This window comes from Mytilus trossulus, chromosome 3 (assembly GCF_036588685.1).
Source record: "Mytilus trossulus isolate FHL-02 chromosome 3, PNRI_Mtr1.1.1.hap1, whole genome shotgun sequence".
In the NCBI taxonomy this organism is placed as follows: domain Eukaryota; kingdom Metazoa; phylum Mollusca; class Bivalvia; order Mytilida; family Mytilidae; genus Mytilus; species Mytilus trossulus.
In genome coordinates this window covers 87,299,201-87,316,593 of record NC_086375.1, presented here as the reverse complement: position 1 = coordinate 87,316,593, position 17,393 = coordinate 87,299,201, and the positions used below count along the sequence as shown (strand labels likewise).

At 34.7% G+C, this 17,393-nt stretch overlaps 1 protein-coding gene across 1 annotated transcript; it reads left to right on the top strand.

Moving 5' to 3' along the window:
* Positions 1–2,007: 2,007 nt before the first annotated feature.
* On the top strand, positions 2,008–2,889 carry LOC134711118 (uncharacterized). Its single transcript, XM_063571563.1, has one exon. It carries the CDS (start codon positions 2,008–2,010, stop codon positions 2,887–2,889), a length of 882 nt encoding a protein of 293 aa, XP_063427633.1.
* Positions 2,890–17,393: the final 14,504 nt, after the last annotated feature.

The window sequence follows — 17,393 nt, the reverse complement described above, 5'->3', positions numbered from 1 at the left end:
GATGACCGTCCTTTGTTTTTGTTGTTTGATGTGGGATATGTGTGATATTTCACTACATTTGTTTTTTGTGTTTTAAAACTTTTCCACATTTCATTTACACAAAGATATTGCTGGTTTTCGAAGAGATGTTTATTAGAGGTGTTTATATAATTATTTATTGTTCAATTGTGCTCCAATTTGCTTTTTTATATAATGGAATTATTCTAGGCTTTTATTTAAGTTTTGATGAAGCTATTGCAAATTCGGCAAACTCAATATCATGATTAGATAGGCCGGGAATAACTTCAATACGCTGTATACATAATAACTTCTTTTCTTCTTTTCTTCGTAAATTCCTCCGCAACGGAGCACCCGTGTCACACGGTAGTAAAAAAAAATAGTTCTTATATTTTAATGTTAAAAAAGTAGTAGGTGAAGGGATATATTTACAGGCCATTATTTATCTTTTTATTAAAATTTAAAACACTAAAAAACAAAATATTTGCTATGTTAAATGAGTTTTAAATAGGATGTTGATAAGATAAAAGATTTAAAATAAATACGATTGGTGCTCAAGAATTTACAGTGATAATGTTTACATCAGTTTAAATAATAATTATTGCATTATTTACATGTATATGGTAACTCATAAAATTTAAAGGTGATTTATTTTAATTGGCTATATCCTTAAAAATGGTTACGAATGGTTGTAAAAGATAAAAAAAAAATAATAATAATAAAAGCTTCCACAGGTTTGGTCTTGATATATGTAAGTGTCCTTAATCTGTGGTCCTTATCAAGCCTTATATTACATGATTTAAACTTTTAATGCTTAAATTCATTAAAATTTAAAATATAAAATTTTATATAAAAAAATTTACAACCATTAGAGTTTGTGTCCATTGGGTGACAACCATTTTATACAGTCTTAATCCTCTTTTGTAGCAGTATTCTATTTGTATGAAGTCCATAGCATAGATCTCTGCTAATATTTTCAATTTGCACAGTTGTCTCTGGACTAAAGTTCATTTCATTGGCTACTTTTGTGCAGTCGATAATTATTTGAATTATTAAGGACTGGTTCCCTTTGAAAGTATCATTCCATTTGTTATCTCCAACAGACTGTATAATGATTTTTTTCAAATCCGGGAAAATGTTTTGCCTTTTTTCGTGCAGGGCTGGGCACTTGAGTAGGAAGTGTTCTAATGTTTCTGTTTCAAGCTGACACAGAGTACAGTGTGCTTTTTCTTGTTCCCTTTTGAATTTCTGTATGTCACATTCTAAAAGGTATGTACCAGTCAGTAATCTGGCTTTGATTTGTGCCTTTTTTACCTCATATGTTACTGATGGTAGAGAGTTCCATACTGGGTGAGTCTGGTGTATTTTGAGATCTGTTGTATTGCAGAATTTCAAAGTGGATTTTTCTTTCATATCGGTTTGTAGCTTACTTGTCCATTTATCGGCTATGGCTATATTAATTTGTTTTTTCCATTGAAATTTTGTTGGAAGTTTTTCTTTTAGCTCGTGAATTGGAGTTAAGCTGTAGTACTGTAAGATTTCTTGCACCCTTGGAAAGAAACTATCTGGATTTTCTGAGTTAACAATCAGTTGTCTTTCCATTAGATTCCTTAGTTTGGTGTTTTCACTTGCTAGGATAGAATATAGCAGGCTAAGTTGCCTCTTGTGAAGTTCAGCTTCAATTGGTATTGCGCTGATCTCATCGAGCTGCAGGTCACTTATATACTCTGGCTTGAATATCTTGTTGCATACTTTTCAAGTTGTGCTTTAATGCTTGAATTACTTTAGTGCTTGTAACATTATTCTTATATAGTACTGTACGTACTTTGATTTACGTTCGTTGAGTTACTTCCCTTTGGTATTAGTCTGATATGATTTATGTAAACCCCATATATTATTTGTATCATTATTCGTGTGGAATACAAATGAACACGCTACTTATTTTGTCATTCTTAATATCGCCATACACGGCCCCAGAGAATATTGCATGGTGCCAGATAAATACGGGAAATGGATCTTAACGGAGTTCCACAGCCTCTGATGAACTGGGATTCAACAAATCTAGTTGATACTTGGAAAAAATTCAAACAACATGAGGGACTCATCCTCGATGGACCGCTCGCCGAAAAAGACGAGAAGGTAAAAATTACTTATCTACTATTGTGGGTTGGTGAAAAAGGAAGAGATATTTATAACACATGGCAATTAAGTGAAGACGATGCAAAGAAACTTTCTGTCTATTTTGACAAGTTTCTTGCATATGTTCAACCAAAGCAGAACTCTTTACTTGCAAGGTGTAAATTTAGATATGAAACACAAAGTAGTGACACTGTTGAGCAGTTTATTACTCGACTGAAGCTCATTGCTAAAGACTGTAATTTTAAGGACACTGGCGAGATGATCAGAGACAGTCTTATTTTCGGGACAAGTTCGCCTAAAGTGAAGGAGAAACTTTTAAACGAAGGTGACACATTGACATTGGAAAAAGCTATTCAGATCGCGCAGGCATTTGAGTATAGTCAAGGACAATTAAAGGAGATGACAAATTTAGAACCGTCTACAGCCGTACACGAATTAAATCTTCCGAGACACTCGCAGTATAACAGTGCCTCATCTAGGAAGAACCGCAAGACGTCTGACCGAACTAGGACGGGTCCAGTCAACCTAGATCGAGTTAAAGTCGAGCCCCATCGTTATTCTTCACAGCAAGGATGTGGCAATTGTGGGAGAAGACACTACAAACACGAAGAATGTCCGGCGAAGGGAAAGAAGTGCAACAGTTGCCAAAAGTGGAATCATTTTGCCCAAGTATGCAGATCCAAACAAAGGGTAGACGAAGTAGTGCTAGACACAGATAGTGACAGTGACCAAGAGTTTTTATTGATTGTATAAATGAACATAATACCTTCATTAATGATAAGAATAAGGTAAAGAGTTTTTTTTCAAAACCAAGTAAGTTTAAGCTTGACACTGGTTCTCAAGTGAATATTTTGCCTAAACATATATTTGAAAGTCTCAAATTCAATGGCACTCTCAAAAAGTCCCCTCGTATCTTGACTGCTTTTAATGGTAATGCCCTGTCATCGCTTGGCGTCTGTTATCTCCCTTGTGAACATGGTTCTGTTAATAGTTAATTAGAATTATATTGTCTACATACTGATTCCCCACCAATATTAGGCATGCAGTCTTGCTTGGATTATGAATTGATCAAATTGGTATACAGCACTGAAACTACGTGTACTTCTGACTCTGACCCAATGACCAAGTCGTCAGTGTAAAAAGATTATTCAGATATTTTTAAAGGTGTCGGTCTTTTTTTAGGCAAGGCAACAATACACATTGATTCAGAGGTACCCCCAGTTGTCCATCCCCCACGGCGCGTCCCTGTAGCGTTACGTGGTCGTTTAAAGTCCGAATTAGATCGCATGGTGAACGCAGACATTATTTGTAAAGTAAACGGCCCCACACCTTTGGTTAATTCCCTTGTCGTTGTCGAAAAACCTAATGGTAAGCTAAGGGTATGCCTAGACCCGAAAGATCTGAACTCTGTGATTCAGCGTCTGCACTATCCGATCCGAACATTAGAGGATATTCTGCCCCAATTATCGAACGCTCATTGTTTTACTAAACTTGATGTCGGATCAGGTTATTGGACCATTAGTCTTGACGAGCCGTCTTCGTATTTTACTACCTTTAATACACCCTACGGTCGTTATCGTTTCAAGTGTTGCCATTTGGTCTAAATTGCTCACAAGACCTTTTTCAAGCGAAGATTGACGAGTGCTATGCAGAACTTGACGGTTTGGTCGCGATCGTCGACGACATACTGGTTTACGGATCAACCCGGGAAGAACATGACTCAAATCTGCGGCGAGTATTACAGATCTCTCGCGAAAAAGACATGAAACTTAACGATGATAAATTAGAGGTTGGGGTCACTGAGGTTACTTATTTTGGTCATGTTATAACCTCATCTGATCAGATGACAGATCCTCAAAAGGTCCAGGCTATCTCGGATATGCCACCCCCTTCTAACAAAGCTGAAGTACAGACTATATTGGGTTTGGTCAATTATCTTTCAAAATTTGCGCCCAACTTAGCGGAAATCACTAGCCCAATGCGAGCCATATTGAATAAAGATGTTGAATTTGCATGGGATGAACCCCAAATCGCGGCATTTCAAAAGGTCAAGGAGATTTTGACGAGGTCACCCAGTCCGATTCTTTCTTATTATGACCCAACCAAAGACTTAACTTTACAAGTTGACGCATCCAAGTACGGTCTAGGCGCAGTCTAACTGCAAGACGACAAACCGGTTGCTTACGCTTCGAAATCCTTAACAACATCAGAAATAAATTACGCACAGATAGAAAAAGAAATGTACGCAATTGTTTTTGGGTGTACCAGATTTCACCAATACATTTATGGCCGTAGTATCAGGGTTGAAACGGATCATAAACCGCTAGTTTCAATTATGAAGAAATCATTATAAGACGCCCCCGCATGATTACAACGCATGATTTTACGGTTACAGCGTTATGAACTCGATGTTGTACATTTGCCCGGAAAATGAATTCTCGTGGCTGATACCCTGTCGCGCAAATTTCTATCGGACACTTATCCTGGTCTTTCTGATAGTTTTGAGGCACAAGTTCAGATGATTTTTTCTAGTCTACCGATTAGTGATAGAAAGATAGAGGAAATCCAAAAGGCCACGTTGTCAGACCCCCAGTTTGATATTTTAAAATCTGTAATTCTTGAAGGTTGGCCACAATCTCGTAGTGAATGCCCAGCACAAGTTTTAGAATTTTGGAACCATAGAGATGAACTTTCTGTGAATAGTGGTATTATTTTTAAGGGACACAAAATTGTTATTCCAACTAGTTTGAGGGCCCTCATATAAGAAAAAATTCATACTGGGCACATGGGAGTAGAGAACGGCATTTGCAGAGCTCGCGATGTTCTCTTTTGGCCTAAAATGTCATTGGATATCTCGAACTAAGTGTTAAAGTGTTCAGTTTGTTTAATTTGGAACGTAGAAATTCTAATGCTAAAGAACCATTGGAACCGCACAAAATTCCTCAATATCCTTGGCAAGTTGTAGCAACTGATCTTTTTATTGGAATAATGCCGATTACATTGTTATAGTTGATTATTATAGTCTCTATTTAGAAGTCCATAAACTACATGGTACTACAAGTACAACTGCTATTAATAAGTTAAAGGGTACTTTTTCTAGACTTGGTATCCCTGAGACCGTTGTTTCTGACAATGGTCCTCAGTATTCGTCCCAAGAGTTTAGTGAGTTTGCGAAAAAATGGGATTTTAAACATTTCAAACTGTAAAAAATATGTTTAATAAATGTAAAAAGGATGGTAAAGACCCATATGTAGCTATCTAGGAGTATCGCATAACTCCTTTGGATATCGGATATACCACTTCACAGTGACTGATGTGCAGAAAACTCAAATCAGTTCTACCTACCACTCTAGAGGGACTTGTACCAAAAACACCTATATTTAACGAACTTCAGAATAAAATTGATTGTAAAAAGTCTTATCAAAAAAATTACTATGACAAGGGATCAAGACCATTAAAATCTTTAAATTCTGGAGATTCTGTCAGAATAAGGGGAAGTAGTGGACTCTGGAAACCTGCTGTTATCTCTAGTCAACACCCTGGTAGTAGGTCTTACATTGTAGAAAGTCAAGATGGTGGTATTTATAGACGTAATAGACGTCATATATTCGAAATACGACGGCAAGGTTTCAGAAGACGAAAATTGGACGAGAAAATAATCTTCATTAAAAAAGTTGAAATAACACCTAAAATAGGTTTGATACAGGGCTATAAGTGTATATTGATATACGACAAAGACGGATTGATATCGATTTAATCCCGATGTCTTGAAATTTTATTTAAAAGCGACATTTTAAAACATACAAAAATTTAATGTGCAAATGAATTACGAATTTAAGTAAACGGTCACAGCCAAAATAAATCAAAACCAAGATTGTGTTAGACAATAATTTTTTATGCAATTTGAAAGTGTGAAGGAATCTATGATATGTTATTGCCGTACTTTAGGGATATGAAGGGTTTCCAAATCAACCAAATGTTTTCACGAGGAATTTTGAAATAGCTTATTGTCAGCATATAAGTTGATGCAGTATATAACTTAGTTCATCTAAATACAGGACAAAAATGAGCAAAAAGTTGAGTGTTTTGACTATTTATTGACAAACTTGTAATGACAAAATTTCCGGTTAACGGTGGGCATAAAAACCGGAACCGGCTTTGATAAACTCGTATGTTCCGGATTCGCATATTCACTTTTAATATTTTATATATATAAGGTAAAGTACATGTATTCATTTGAATGAAGATAACACATACACTTTAAGTTTCAAATCATGTATAGGAGGTCCGGCAGAAAAAGGGTGCCGACAAGCAGGGCAAATAATGGAGGCGCAGCGGCAGCTGCAAAGAAGTCGAAACAGCAACAGGAAGAGGCGACTGCTAATATTGCAGATAGATTAGCCAGGAATTTACCTAGAACAAGTGGAACACCACCTGTACAGCTCGGCTCAAACACTGTGACAACTAATGTACTACCACAGAGTCCAATAATGATCCCAGCAACACTGCCAGCAGAAACAATTTACCCTGCTCCAGGTAATACAACATTACACCAACCCCTAATTAACACAGGTTATGCCTTACCCATTGAAACGGTTAAGGCGTCAGATGACATAGCGCGAAACGTTTCGCAAAATGTCAAACAAAAAGTAATAAATGGGGAATATGTAGATATGGGCAGTTTGTTAAATAATTCACAAAACATAACAGGAGTGAATCAAACACTTACATTTAATCAGGGACAGATTATATTACAACCTAAGCAACAGGAAACAAGAATTACCACAATAGGTATATGGACGGATGCCTTTTTAATATATATCAGTATTTATTGTTCTATACATACATCTCAGTTCCAAGAACTGTTGAAGTATATGCAAACTGTCAGGTTAGGGGCTAAACGCTATGCAGGTTTAGGATGGAAATTGTATGATGAACAGTTTAGACTACGTAGATCACAGGATCCTGCTGGATCCTGGTCTGTCATAGACACTGAGCTATGGTTATTGTATATGCAACCAGCAGGTCCAATTAATGGGCCAGAGTTCAATATTGCACAAAAACCAACAAACAATTTTCTTAAATGCTATGCATATAATTATAATGGGACGTGCACCCAACAATATTGAACATACAAACATGCTTGTTTAAAATGCAGTGGGGTACATCTGGTTATATATTGCACTAATAGCAAAGTGACTAACTCTAATAATCCTCAGTCACCTGGGATTGTTCAGAGATTCAGATCAGCCCGGCCTCAAGCACCACAGAAAACAGCTTCTAATTTTCAACCCTTTGCACCTAGGCAAATGCAAAATAACACAAGATTCCGTTCTCCTGGAGCATTTATGGGACAAAGGCAAAACCCCAGTCAAAATTAAATCGTTAAGAGAATTACTGTCAAATTATGAAAACAAAACTGATGCAGCAATGTTATTATTGGGATTTATAGAGGGGTTTAGATTAAACTATACTGGTCCAAGGATCTCGAGTTTTGCAAGCAATCTCATTTCGGCAGAAGTTCACAAAACCGAAACTAATTTAAAATTACAAAAAGAAGTGCATCTTGGTAGAATGTTGGGCCCCTTTTCAAAAATACCAATTTCAACTTTAAGAATATCTCCTATTGGGTTAGTTGCAAAAAATGACGGGGGATGGCGTCTTATAACTCACTTGTCATATCCTACAAACTGGAGTGTGAATGATTTCATTGATCCAGAAATTTGTAAAGTAAAGTATTCTTCTTTTGATAAAGTAGTTGGGATGATCTCTGAATTAGGAAATAACGTGCTTTGCGCAAAAATGGACATTAGTCAGGCCTTTAGAATTTTATTGGTTCACCCACTGATTTTGACTTTCTGGGAATTTTCTTTGATGGGAAATATTATATTAATAAATGTCTGCCTGAACGCTGCTCTATATCATGTGCCCTCTTTGAAAAATTTGCCACCTTTTTGCATAAAACAGTTGCATTGAAAGCTGGCATTGAGACTTTAGACCACTATTTGGATGACTTTTTCTTTGCTGGTGAAAGTTCAACGGATAATTGTACCATTTTGATGGACACTTTTAATGAAGTATGTAGGCAGTTAGATGTATCACATTTCTAGGCCTTGAAATTGACACAGTACTTATGTTTGTTAGAATCCCCCCCCCCCGAAAAACTGGATAAACTTAAATTTATGCTTGATCAGGTCTTGTCAAAAAAGAAAATGGCACTGAAGGAACTTGAATCAATTACTGGTTTAATGGCATTTTGTTCAAGGGCTATTACATCATTCATTGTTTATATGTTCAGAAAGAATTTGTCCCACTCAACAGTATCTGGCTATATATCAGGCTTAAGTTGCTTTAATAAAATCAACAATTTAGAAGACAATACACAGAAATTTGTGGTCAGAAAATTGATTGAAGGAATAAAAAGGTTGGGGGGCCCAAATCAAAAGGACACTAGATTACCTATAACAAGAGATATATTGGAAAAATTATTGAGGTCACTGGCGGTGATTTGCAAAAACGGGTATGAGACAAAACTGTTTATGACTTCATTTTCGCTAGCCTTTCATGGTTTTATGAGAGTATGTGAAAGAACAGTTGATTGCAAAAATAAGCAGATGCATACTGTAAAATTTGAAAATATAAAGCTTTGTGATACAAGATTAGAGGTTTTATTGACGTCATCTAAAACTGATCAGTTTGGTTCTGGAACAACAATCGTTAATTCTAAGCAGAAAAACAAAAATATATGTCCAGCACAAATAATGGCTAATTTTATTAAAGTTCGCCCACCTTATCTGGGACCTTTATTTTGTCATTTTGATGGATCCCCCCTTACAAGATACCAGTTTTCAGCATTATTAAAAAGGTCTCTGTCAGTAATTGGTATAGAAAACAATGGATTTAAGTCCCATTCCTTTAGAATTGGCATGGCAACTACATGCGCATTAGATGGTATTTCTGATGAACAAATTAAAGAAATGGGACGTTGGAAGTCGCAGGCCTTTTTGCGATACATTAGGATTTAAATGTGCCTGAACATTATATATGTACATTTATTTGTGTAAATATGTTTCTATTTGCTTATTTCGTAATGCAGTCTTGAGCTGGCATTTAAATAAATAGTATTATGTAAATAAATGGTATGTCCTGCATCAATATAAGCAAGTAATAATTGCTTTCTAAGAACTGCAGGACATGCTAGTTTGGATCGTTGGATCCTCGATTATTAAGCATGCCTTTGGGGAAGCCAGAGGAAGACCGGGAGGGGTAAACTTGGGGCTGCAGAGGATGGGAGTAAATATTTGGTGGCAGGGAAAATGTGGAGGTAAAGTGCTGGACATGAAAAAACAAAAAAGAACCATGTGAAAATATGAAGATCCGCCAACTATATTAGTTTTACATATTGGAGGCAATGATATAGGGAAAGAAAGTACAAAAACTCTTTGTGAACTAATAAGGAAACAGTTCAGTTGGATGCGTCAACTGATGTTGGACACAATTTTTGTCTGGTCTCAAATTATTCCGAGATCAAGTTGGCGTTATTCTGACAATATTAATGCCATGGAAAAATGTAGATTGAGGGTTAATACCTCTATATCATCATTTGTTTACCAAAACAGATGGTTGTTACATCCATTACCCTGAGATAAAGGCTAATGAATTATTCTTAATGAAAGATGGAGTGCATTTGACGTCTTTGGGAAATAACATTTTCTTGAATAACCTCCAGGGAGGATTAGAAATGATCATCAGGAATCTTGGCATTAATTTAACCTTCCCCGACTGTAATTAGATACAACTGTTATGTTAACATTTTATATCTGACGTTTCAAGTAAGTTACTAGGAAGTAACTTGAAAGTTAATATATTAAATTGTATTTGGCACAGCTTCGCGCAGCTTCACCCCCTCTTTTCAGTGGCGGTTGTCCAATCAGATCAAGTTGTTACTCTGATCTTATCGGACAATTTGACACATTTCGCTGCGCTGGATTTAACACATTCATATATTCAGTGAACAGTAATGATAGCTTCTGATTACCAGGGCTCATCAGTCAACTTCTCGTACCAGACATATTACTTAAATATATTTATATTAGTGGTCTGCCATAATTTGCGGTAGCAACATTATAATTCACATATATATTAAATACAGACATTGATAAATATATTTCAGAGCAAGATTGCCAATTTAAATACATATTATATATCAAGATAAAGCTGTGGCCAAATACTGCCGAAACCTTATTATCTATTGGTTATGTTTTGGGCCTCGAGGATAAAAGGATTTAAAATCTAGAATTTTAAAGCCCGTTATCCATTGGGTACAAACTCTAATATTTTAATTTGGGTAGGTGGTGGTTCACTGTTTGGTATTTAACATTTGTGTTGATTAGTTTGATCGCAACCTCGCTTTGGTCTTTTCGAAATACGACGGCAAGGTTTCAGAAGACGAAAATTGGACGAGAAAATAATCTTCTTAAAAAAAACCACCATCCTCCCAATGTAAATTAATTTTGTGTTAAATGTGTATTTGTTCTGAATGGAAGTAAGAAACCAGATACTGCTTTTAAGTTTATATTTCAGCTTATTTCTGCTAATGGTACTGAGATGGGAGAGTAGGAGACAACTAGTGAACATAAAGTAGATGTAAAAGTTGGACATTGGCAGAGCACATTTCGCTGCGCTGGATTTAACATTCATATATTCAGTGAACAGTAATAATAGCCTCTGATTACCAGGGCTCATCAGTCAACTTCTCGTACCAGACGTATTACTTAAATATATTTATATTAGTGGTCTGCCATAATTTGCGGTAGCCACATTATAATTTATATATATATTAAATACAGACATTGATAAATATATTTCAGAGCAAGATTGCCAATTTAAATACATATTATATATCATATATGTTATATTTTATTCAAGATAAAGCTGTGGCCAAATACTGCCAAAACCTTATTATCTATTTGTTATGTTTTGGGCCTCGAGGATAATAGGAACCAGAGAGGAAGTATCCCTTACTACTGTTGAAAATGACACTATTGTACCCCCTGTTCGTTACGAACCGCAGTGCGACCTAACTCCCCCTGAATTAGCCGAACCTACTTCGAACATAAATAACTCGCCTCAAATAACGAGCGATACAGAAACTACAGAAACCCAACAAATTCCTTCTGATGGTTTATACATTACAAGATCTGGACGTATAGTAAAGCCTTAAATCATTGAATCAATTTAACTTCCTGTATATGCTTATATATTATTCTTATTCATATATGGTGTTTATATAGATTAGACCGTTGGTTTTCCCGTTTGAATGGTTTTACACTAGTAATTTTGGGGCCCTTTATAGCTTGTTGTTCGGTGTGAGCCAAGGCTCCGTGTTGAAGGCCGTACTTTAACCTATAATGGTTTAATTTTTAAATTGTTATTTGGATGGAGAGTTGTCTCATTGGCACTCACACCACACCTTCCTATATCTATATACATGCATTTTGTGTCTTTTTATGCTTGTTTAATGAACTTTATTATGCAAGGACAATTATTGAACACTGACTTTATATTGGAACATTAATTGAATTTGTCTTTTGTATTTGTATAGCTTGTGTATTTTATTTTATTTTTATTTGTGTTGAGAAGGGAGATGTAACATTATTCTTATATAGTACTTTACGTACTTTGATTAACGTTCGTTGAGTTACTTCCCTTTGGTATCAGTCTGATATGATTTATGTAAACCCCATATATTATTTTATCATTATTCGTGTGGAATACAAATGAACACGCTGCTTATTTTGTCATTCTTAATATCGCCATATACGGCCCCAGAGAATATTACAGTGCTTTATCACATATTTTGTACTGATATGTACGTTTTTGCATGGCCAATAATAGCCGGAAGTCAATGTTGGTTATCAGCCCTCGGGAACGATATCGATATCAGCCCTCGAAATCCATATCAAGCCCCCGAGTTTAACTTCCGGTAACCTGTCAATCAAATGCTATTTGTAAACAAGTTGAATACAATGAAAAGAAATTTAGAAAGTTACAAATTAAATCTGCTGTAGAAGAACAGTGAAAAGTCACAAAAGTTCCCGTAAAATTTTGACGTCATGAAGAATTTAGAAAATATATATGACGCCATACTGGAATGAGAAGCGATATAGGATTCTTCCTAAGCATTTTTTTACTTTTGTAATGTAACACTTTAAAGTCGTTTAATATTTGAAATTCTTAGAATTAATATATTTATTGTTTATTATTTCTGAAACTGTTCACAAAACTTTGTTAACCTACTGTGATACGAACTTTTTTAACTCACAGTCGGATACATTTATTTATTTTTTTCGTTCAATATCTTTTTGATTTTTGATGAAATATCAAACATAATTTGGTGTTAGCTATTTGTTTTCTCCTGCTTGAAAATATGTGATAAATAGATTATAACATGTCATTTTCCATATGGTCCATGGTATCAGCCCACAACCCATATCAAGCCCTCGGGCTAAAGCCCTCTGGCTTGATATGGGAGTCTAGGGCTGATACCAGGGCCATATGGAAAATGCCATGTAATAATCTATAAGTATATAATAGCTACTACATGAATGTTAGTTTTTCATTTTTGCTCTAGATGCTTTAACATGTTTTAAACTAAGTCTTTAATTTGATGTGCCAGTTCAGTGGTCATGTTGATACCAGTATTGTTTTTCTTTGCATGATGTACTGCTGTTTTATGTATTGCGCTTATCATATATATACGGGCGTTTTTCAATAAAAGTGTGATTTTCAGACCCACAAAAAACGTAAAATCAGCTTGTCTAAAATTATATTTCAAGAGCTATTTTGAATACATCTATTATAGACCTGTTTGCAAATAAAAAGTGCAATCTTAAATACTCTTTAAAATGATATTATTTTAATAATTTATGTACTGTTTCGTAGGCGACATTTTTCCACTACAAAACTGCTTCTAAAAGCACATCTTATTGCGTTTAAATGTATGCTATATACATTCCAGTTTGTTTTAATTTATATACCAGAAAGATCTATTTTTTTCTGAATTGGAGAACCATTTTTTATCGATAAAGACTACACAGTACTTTACATATGAAGGTACAACTCATGTAACGTAGTGGACATTTTGATAAATTTCGTAGTTGACAAAACCGTTTCGTAGTGGACAAAAAGTTTCGTAGTTGACATCAACCCTATTCTTTGTTGATAAAAACATACTGAAAGTTACGCGAAACTTACACTTGTTATTTGTTTTGCACGAATATAATTGAAAAGAGAGTAAAAAACGACTGCATATTAGTGGTAGTGTCCACTACGAAACGGTTTTTCTGCCATACTTGTTTCGTAGGTGACGTGACTGTTTCATAAAAGCACGTACAAACGCTGTATACTGATATTGGTTTCATAATTTTAAAACCAGGAAGGAGATTTGGCCCGTTTCGTAGTGGACATTTACAAAAAAACGGTATCACTTTGGTCCATTTTATGTGCCCATTTTTGGTTGTCGACAACTTAACTGCCGTTATCGAAAGCATCACTTTTTTTGTAAGACCCTTATGTTTATATCTATTGCAAAAATTGATTTTATAAAACCGTTTATTAGCAAAATTTAATTATTTTGTTTCGTAGTGGACATTATCAAGTTTGTCAGGAATGTCAGGAACACACCTTCTAGAATTAGAAATCCTTTGTCAAATAGATATAGGAAGATGTGGTGTGAGTGCCAATGAGACAACTCTCAATCCAAATAACAATTTAAAAAGTAAACCATTATAGGTTAAAGTACGGCCTTCAACACGGAGCCTTGGCTCACACCGAACAACAAGCTATAAAGGACCCGAAAATTACTAGTGTAAAACCATTCAAACGGGAAAACCAACGGTCTAATCTATATAAACAAAACGAGAAACGAGAAACACGTATATATTACATAAACAAACGACAACTACTGTACATCAGATTCCTTACTTAGGACAGGTGCAAACATTTGCAGCGGGATTAAACGTTTTAATGGATCCAAACCTTCTCCCTTTTTCTGAAACAATAGCATAACATCACAACATAGAAAAACATACAATAAAATATCAATTGGCAGACTTAACTCAATCAAAAAACGTATGATTACACAATGAACGAATAAATTTGATCTGCGATATCTGAATACAAATGCACAGTAAATTAAATATTAGAGACAAACATTCATGACTAAAAAGCTAACAAACAAATTCAAACACACTGAGAAATATTTAACCAATCAATGTTCACTTCAGAAAAACAACCGTTTTTTTTATAATCTTGAACTTTATACAAATGTTGTGAGAATAAGTGAAAAATTGAAGATATTACAAATAATCAAAGCTGGTGTACAGACAAGATCCATATAAATAACAAAAATAACAAAAAAGCATTATAAACAGTATCAACAGGTCGAATTAACAAGAAAATACGATTTGAGAGTACTCGCAGTTACTGACAGCTAGTTAAAAGCCAAAAACAATTAATAGTAAAAAAGCATGCATCAGAGACTAAAATCGACTAAAACACATCACAGGGATTTAGTATTTTAACGTCATTAATAGTCAAAGAACATAAGAAGACATGACTTGTGCAATGCCAAAAATAAATGTATCGACAGGTAGTAGTATAGTGAAGAGCGACTTCTATAGAAATAAAAGTTAACGTGTCTGTGTCTCTATACATCTCGCCTCAAAAGATAATGAAATTTAGTTATGTTTTAATTTGCTAATGACAAAATCAATATTAGTGCCAATGTGAACTATATTCAGAGATCTAATTACAATATTGGTACGATAACCCTTACTTAAAAGTTTGTTTAGTGGTTCGATGAGTTTACAAGGATCACATAGTGATTTCCTCGCTTTAAGTACAATATTACCATAAAATTTAGGATGTGAAATACCATTTTTAATAAGCTTTCTACAGGTATAGCCAAATTTACTTATCAAATCTTTGTATCTATGAAAGAATTTAGTAAAAGTTTTAAGTAACTTATGGTATCGAAATCCCTGACACAACAATTTACCAGTGATGCATTGATTACGTTCGTTAAAATCTATGACATCAGAACACACACGGGCAAACCGAACGAGTTGCGATATATAAACACCGTATGATGGAGCCAACGGCACATCGCCGTCTAAAAAAGGAAAATTAACAATAGGAAATGAAGAATCGTCTCTTTTGTCGTAAATTTTAGTTTGAAGTTTCCCGTTTGAAATTGAAATGTCTAAATCTAGAAAAGGACAACTGTTGCTGTTTATGTTAGATTTAGTTAAAGTAAGTTCGTTTGGGTAAATTTCTGAAGTATATTTAGAGAACTCTGGATTATTCAACGAAAAAATATCATCCAGATAACGGTAGGTATTTTTGAATGTATCAACCAAATGTAACAATGATGGGTCTTTACTGAGTTTGGTCATAAACTGAGATTCATAGCCATATAGAAATAAATCTGCTATGAAAGGGGCACAGTTGGTGCCCACAGGAATACCTACTACCTGACGATACACTTTATCGCCGAAACGTACATAAATATTATCAAGCAGAAAGTTTAAAGCTTCAATCATGTCCTCACATTTCCAGTAAGTGTATCTAGCATACTTTCCTTTTTCGTTACAGAAAAAGGCCTTAAACGAGTTACAGCAAATAAAATTACAATGAGATTTTTCGAAAGACCGTTTTATCAAATACGAAAACTTTTTCTTTATAAGATTGTGTGGAAGTGTAGTGTACAGAGTAGAAAAATCATAACTGTCAACAGAATTGTAAGGACCATTGAAAGCATGTATTTTATCTAAAACCTCTAAAGAATTTTTAACATTCCAAAAATAATTAATACCATTATTTTCATAAGCTTTATTACAAAAGTTAATAACCAGTTCTTTGATAGTAGTAAGGGATGTGGTTAGAAGCACTGATAGATTAGTAGTAGAACACTTACTCGAAGCGGAGATGAAACGGAATTTAAATGTTTTTTTGTGTAATTTCGGTAACCAGTACATGGCAGGGACTTTCAAATGTTCGGAAGATGCTTTAAGCTGGGCAGTGACAGTGGTATGCTTGTTAACGATTTGACTCTCTGTGGTGCGCACTTACCTGAGTAAGGAATTGATAATTTCGTTTTGAAGAACTTTCGTGTAGTATATGCGTCACACCACCACTACATTATTTGCTGCCTTGTCTGCCGGTACGAACACAAACCGCTCTGCGAGTACCTTGAGTTTGTTTTTTATTCTAGAAATGGGTATATCATGGTTCCTATTATTAATTTCAGAACTGTTTTCTTAATGAGATATTCGAATATCAAAAGTATTCATAATTTTATTCAAATAACTGTCTAAAAAAAATGTATCGGATTTTTCACGTTTGCACCAATTTCTACAATAGGCAGACAGAGCGTCTTTAATGACCTGACGACACTGTTTCCAATCTATTGTAGATGGAGGACGGTATTTCGGTCCTTTCTTTAGAAAAGTTATGACTTCACGGTCATCGACTATGTTGAGGTCTCCTGTGATAACATGACCATAGGGAACATATTTAAAACTAGATGTTTCGCAATCTCAAGTGGAAGGAACATTATTTTCTATATTGACGTCTGTTGTAATTGACGTATAATTGAAAATCAAATTTCTGCTCGTTTTTTTATAAGAATACGAAATAATGGGTTGTTCTATATTATCAAAATATGGAGGTATTAAGCTATAGACAGAAGAGTCATTGAATATGCTAGACAAATTAATAAAATCAATACCTCTATTTATATATTTTAATTTGAGAAAATGTCGTTTATGATTTTCAGGTTTATCAATAATAGGAAAAAGCCTGTGATGACAAAAGGCTGTAATAATACGGGTGTATTCATAAAATGGGCTAAAAAACGAAATTTTATCACACTCCAGAAAAATAGCATATAATTTACTTATAGGTATCTGACCCAGTTTGCATAATACTTTATGTCTGCCATTATTCTTTATTATAGATAACAGATCAGCAAGTGTATAATTTATACGATGTTTAATACGTTGATTGCGGTTCTTGCGTTTACCATGAGACCTATTATTTCTAAGTCGTTTATCAACAATGTTAATGACATCGATATGAGTTTTAGATATGTTCCCCTGCCCTAATATTTTATCATTTAGACCGAGAGGATAAGCTGTTTGAAGTCAGTCCAAAACCATTCGCGAACTTCGCGTGATTTTTCAAATTGCTTGTGC

Excerpts from the sequence above, each read along its gene's own strand:
- LOC134711118 (XM_063571563.1), top strand. The coding sequence starts at position 2,008 with ATGGATCTTAACGGAGTTCCACAGCCTCTGATGAACTGGGATTCAACA.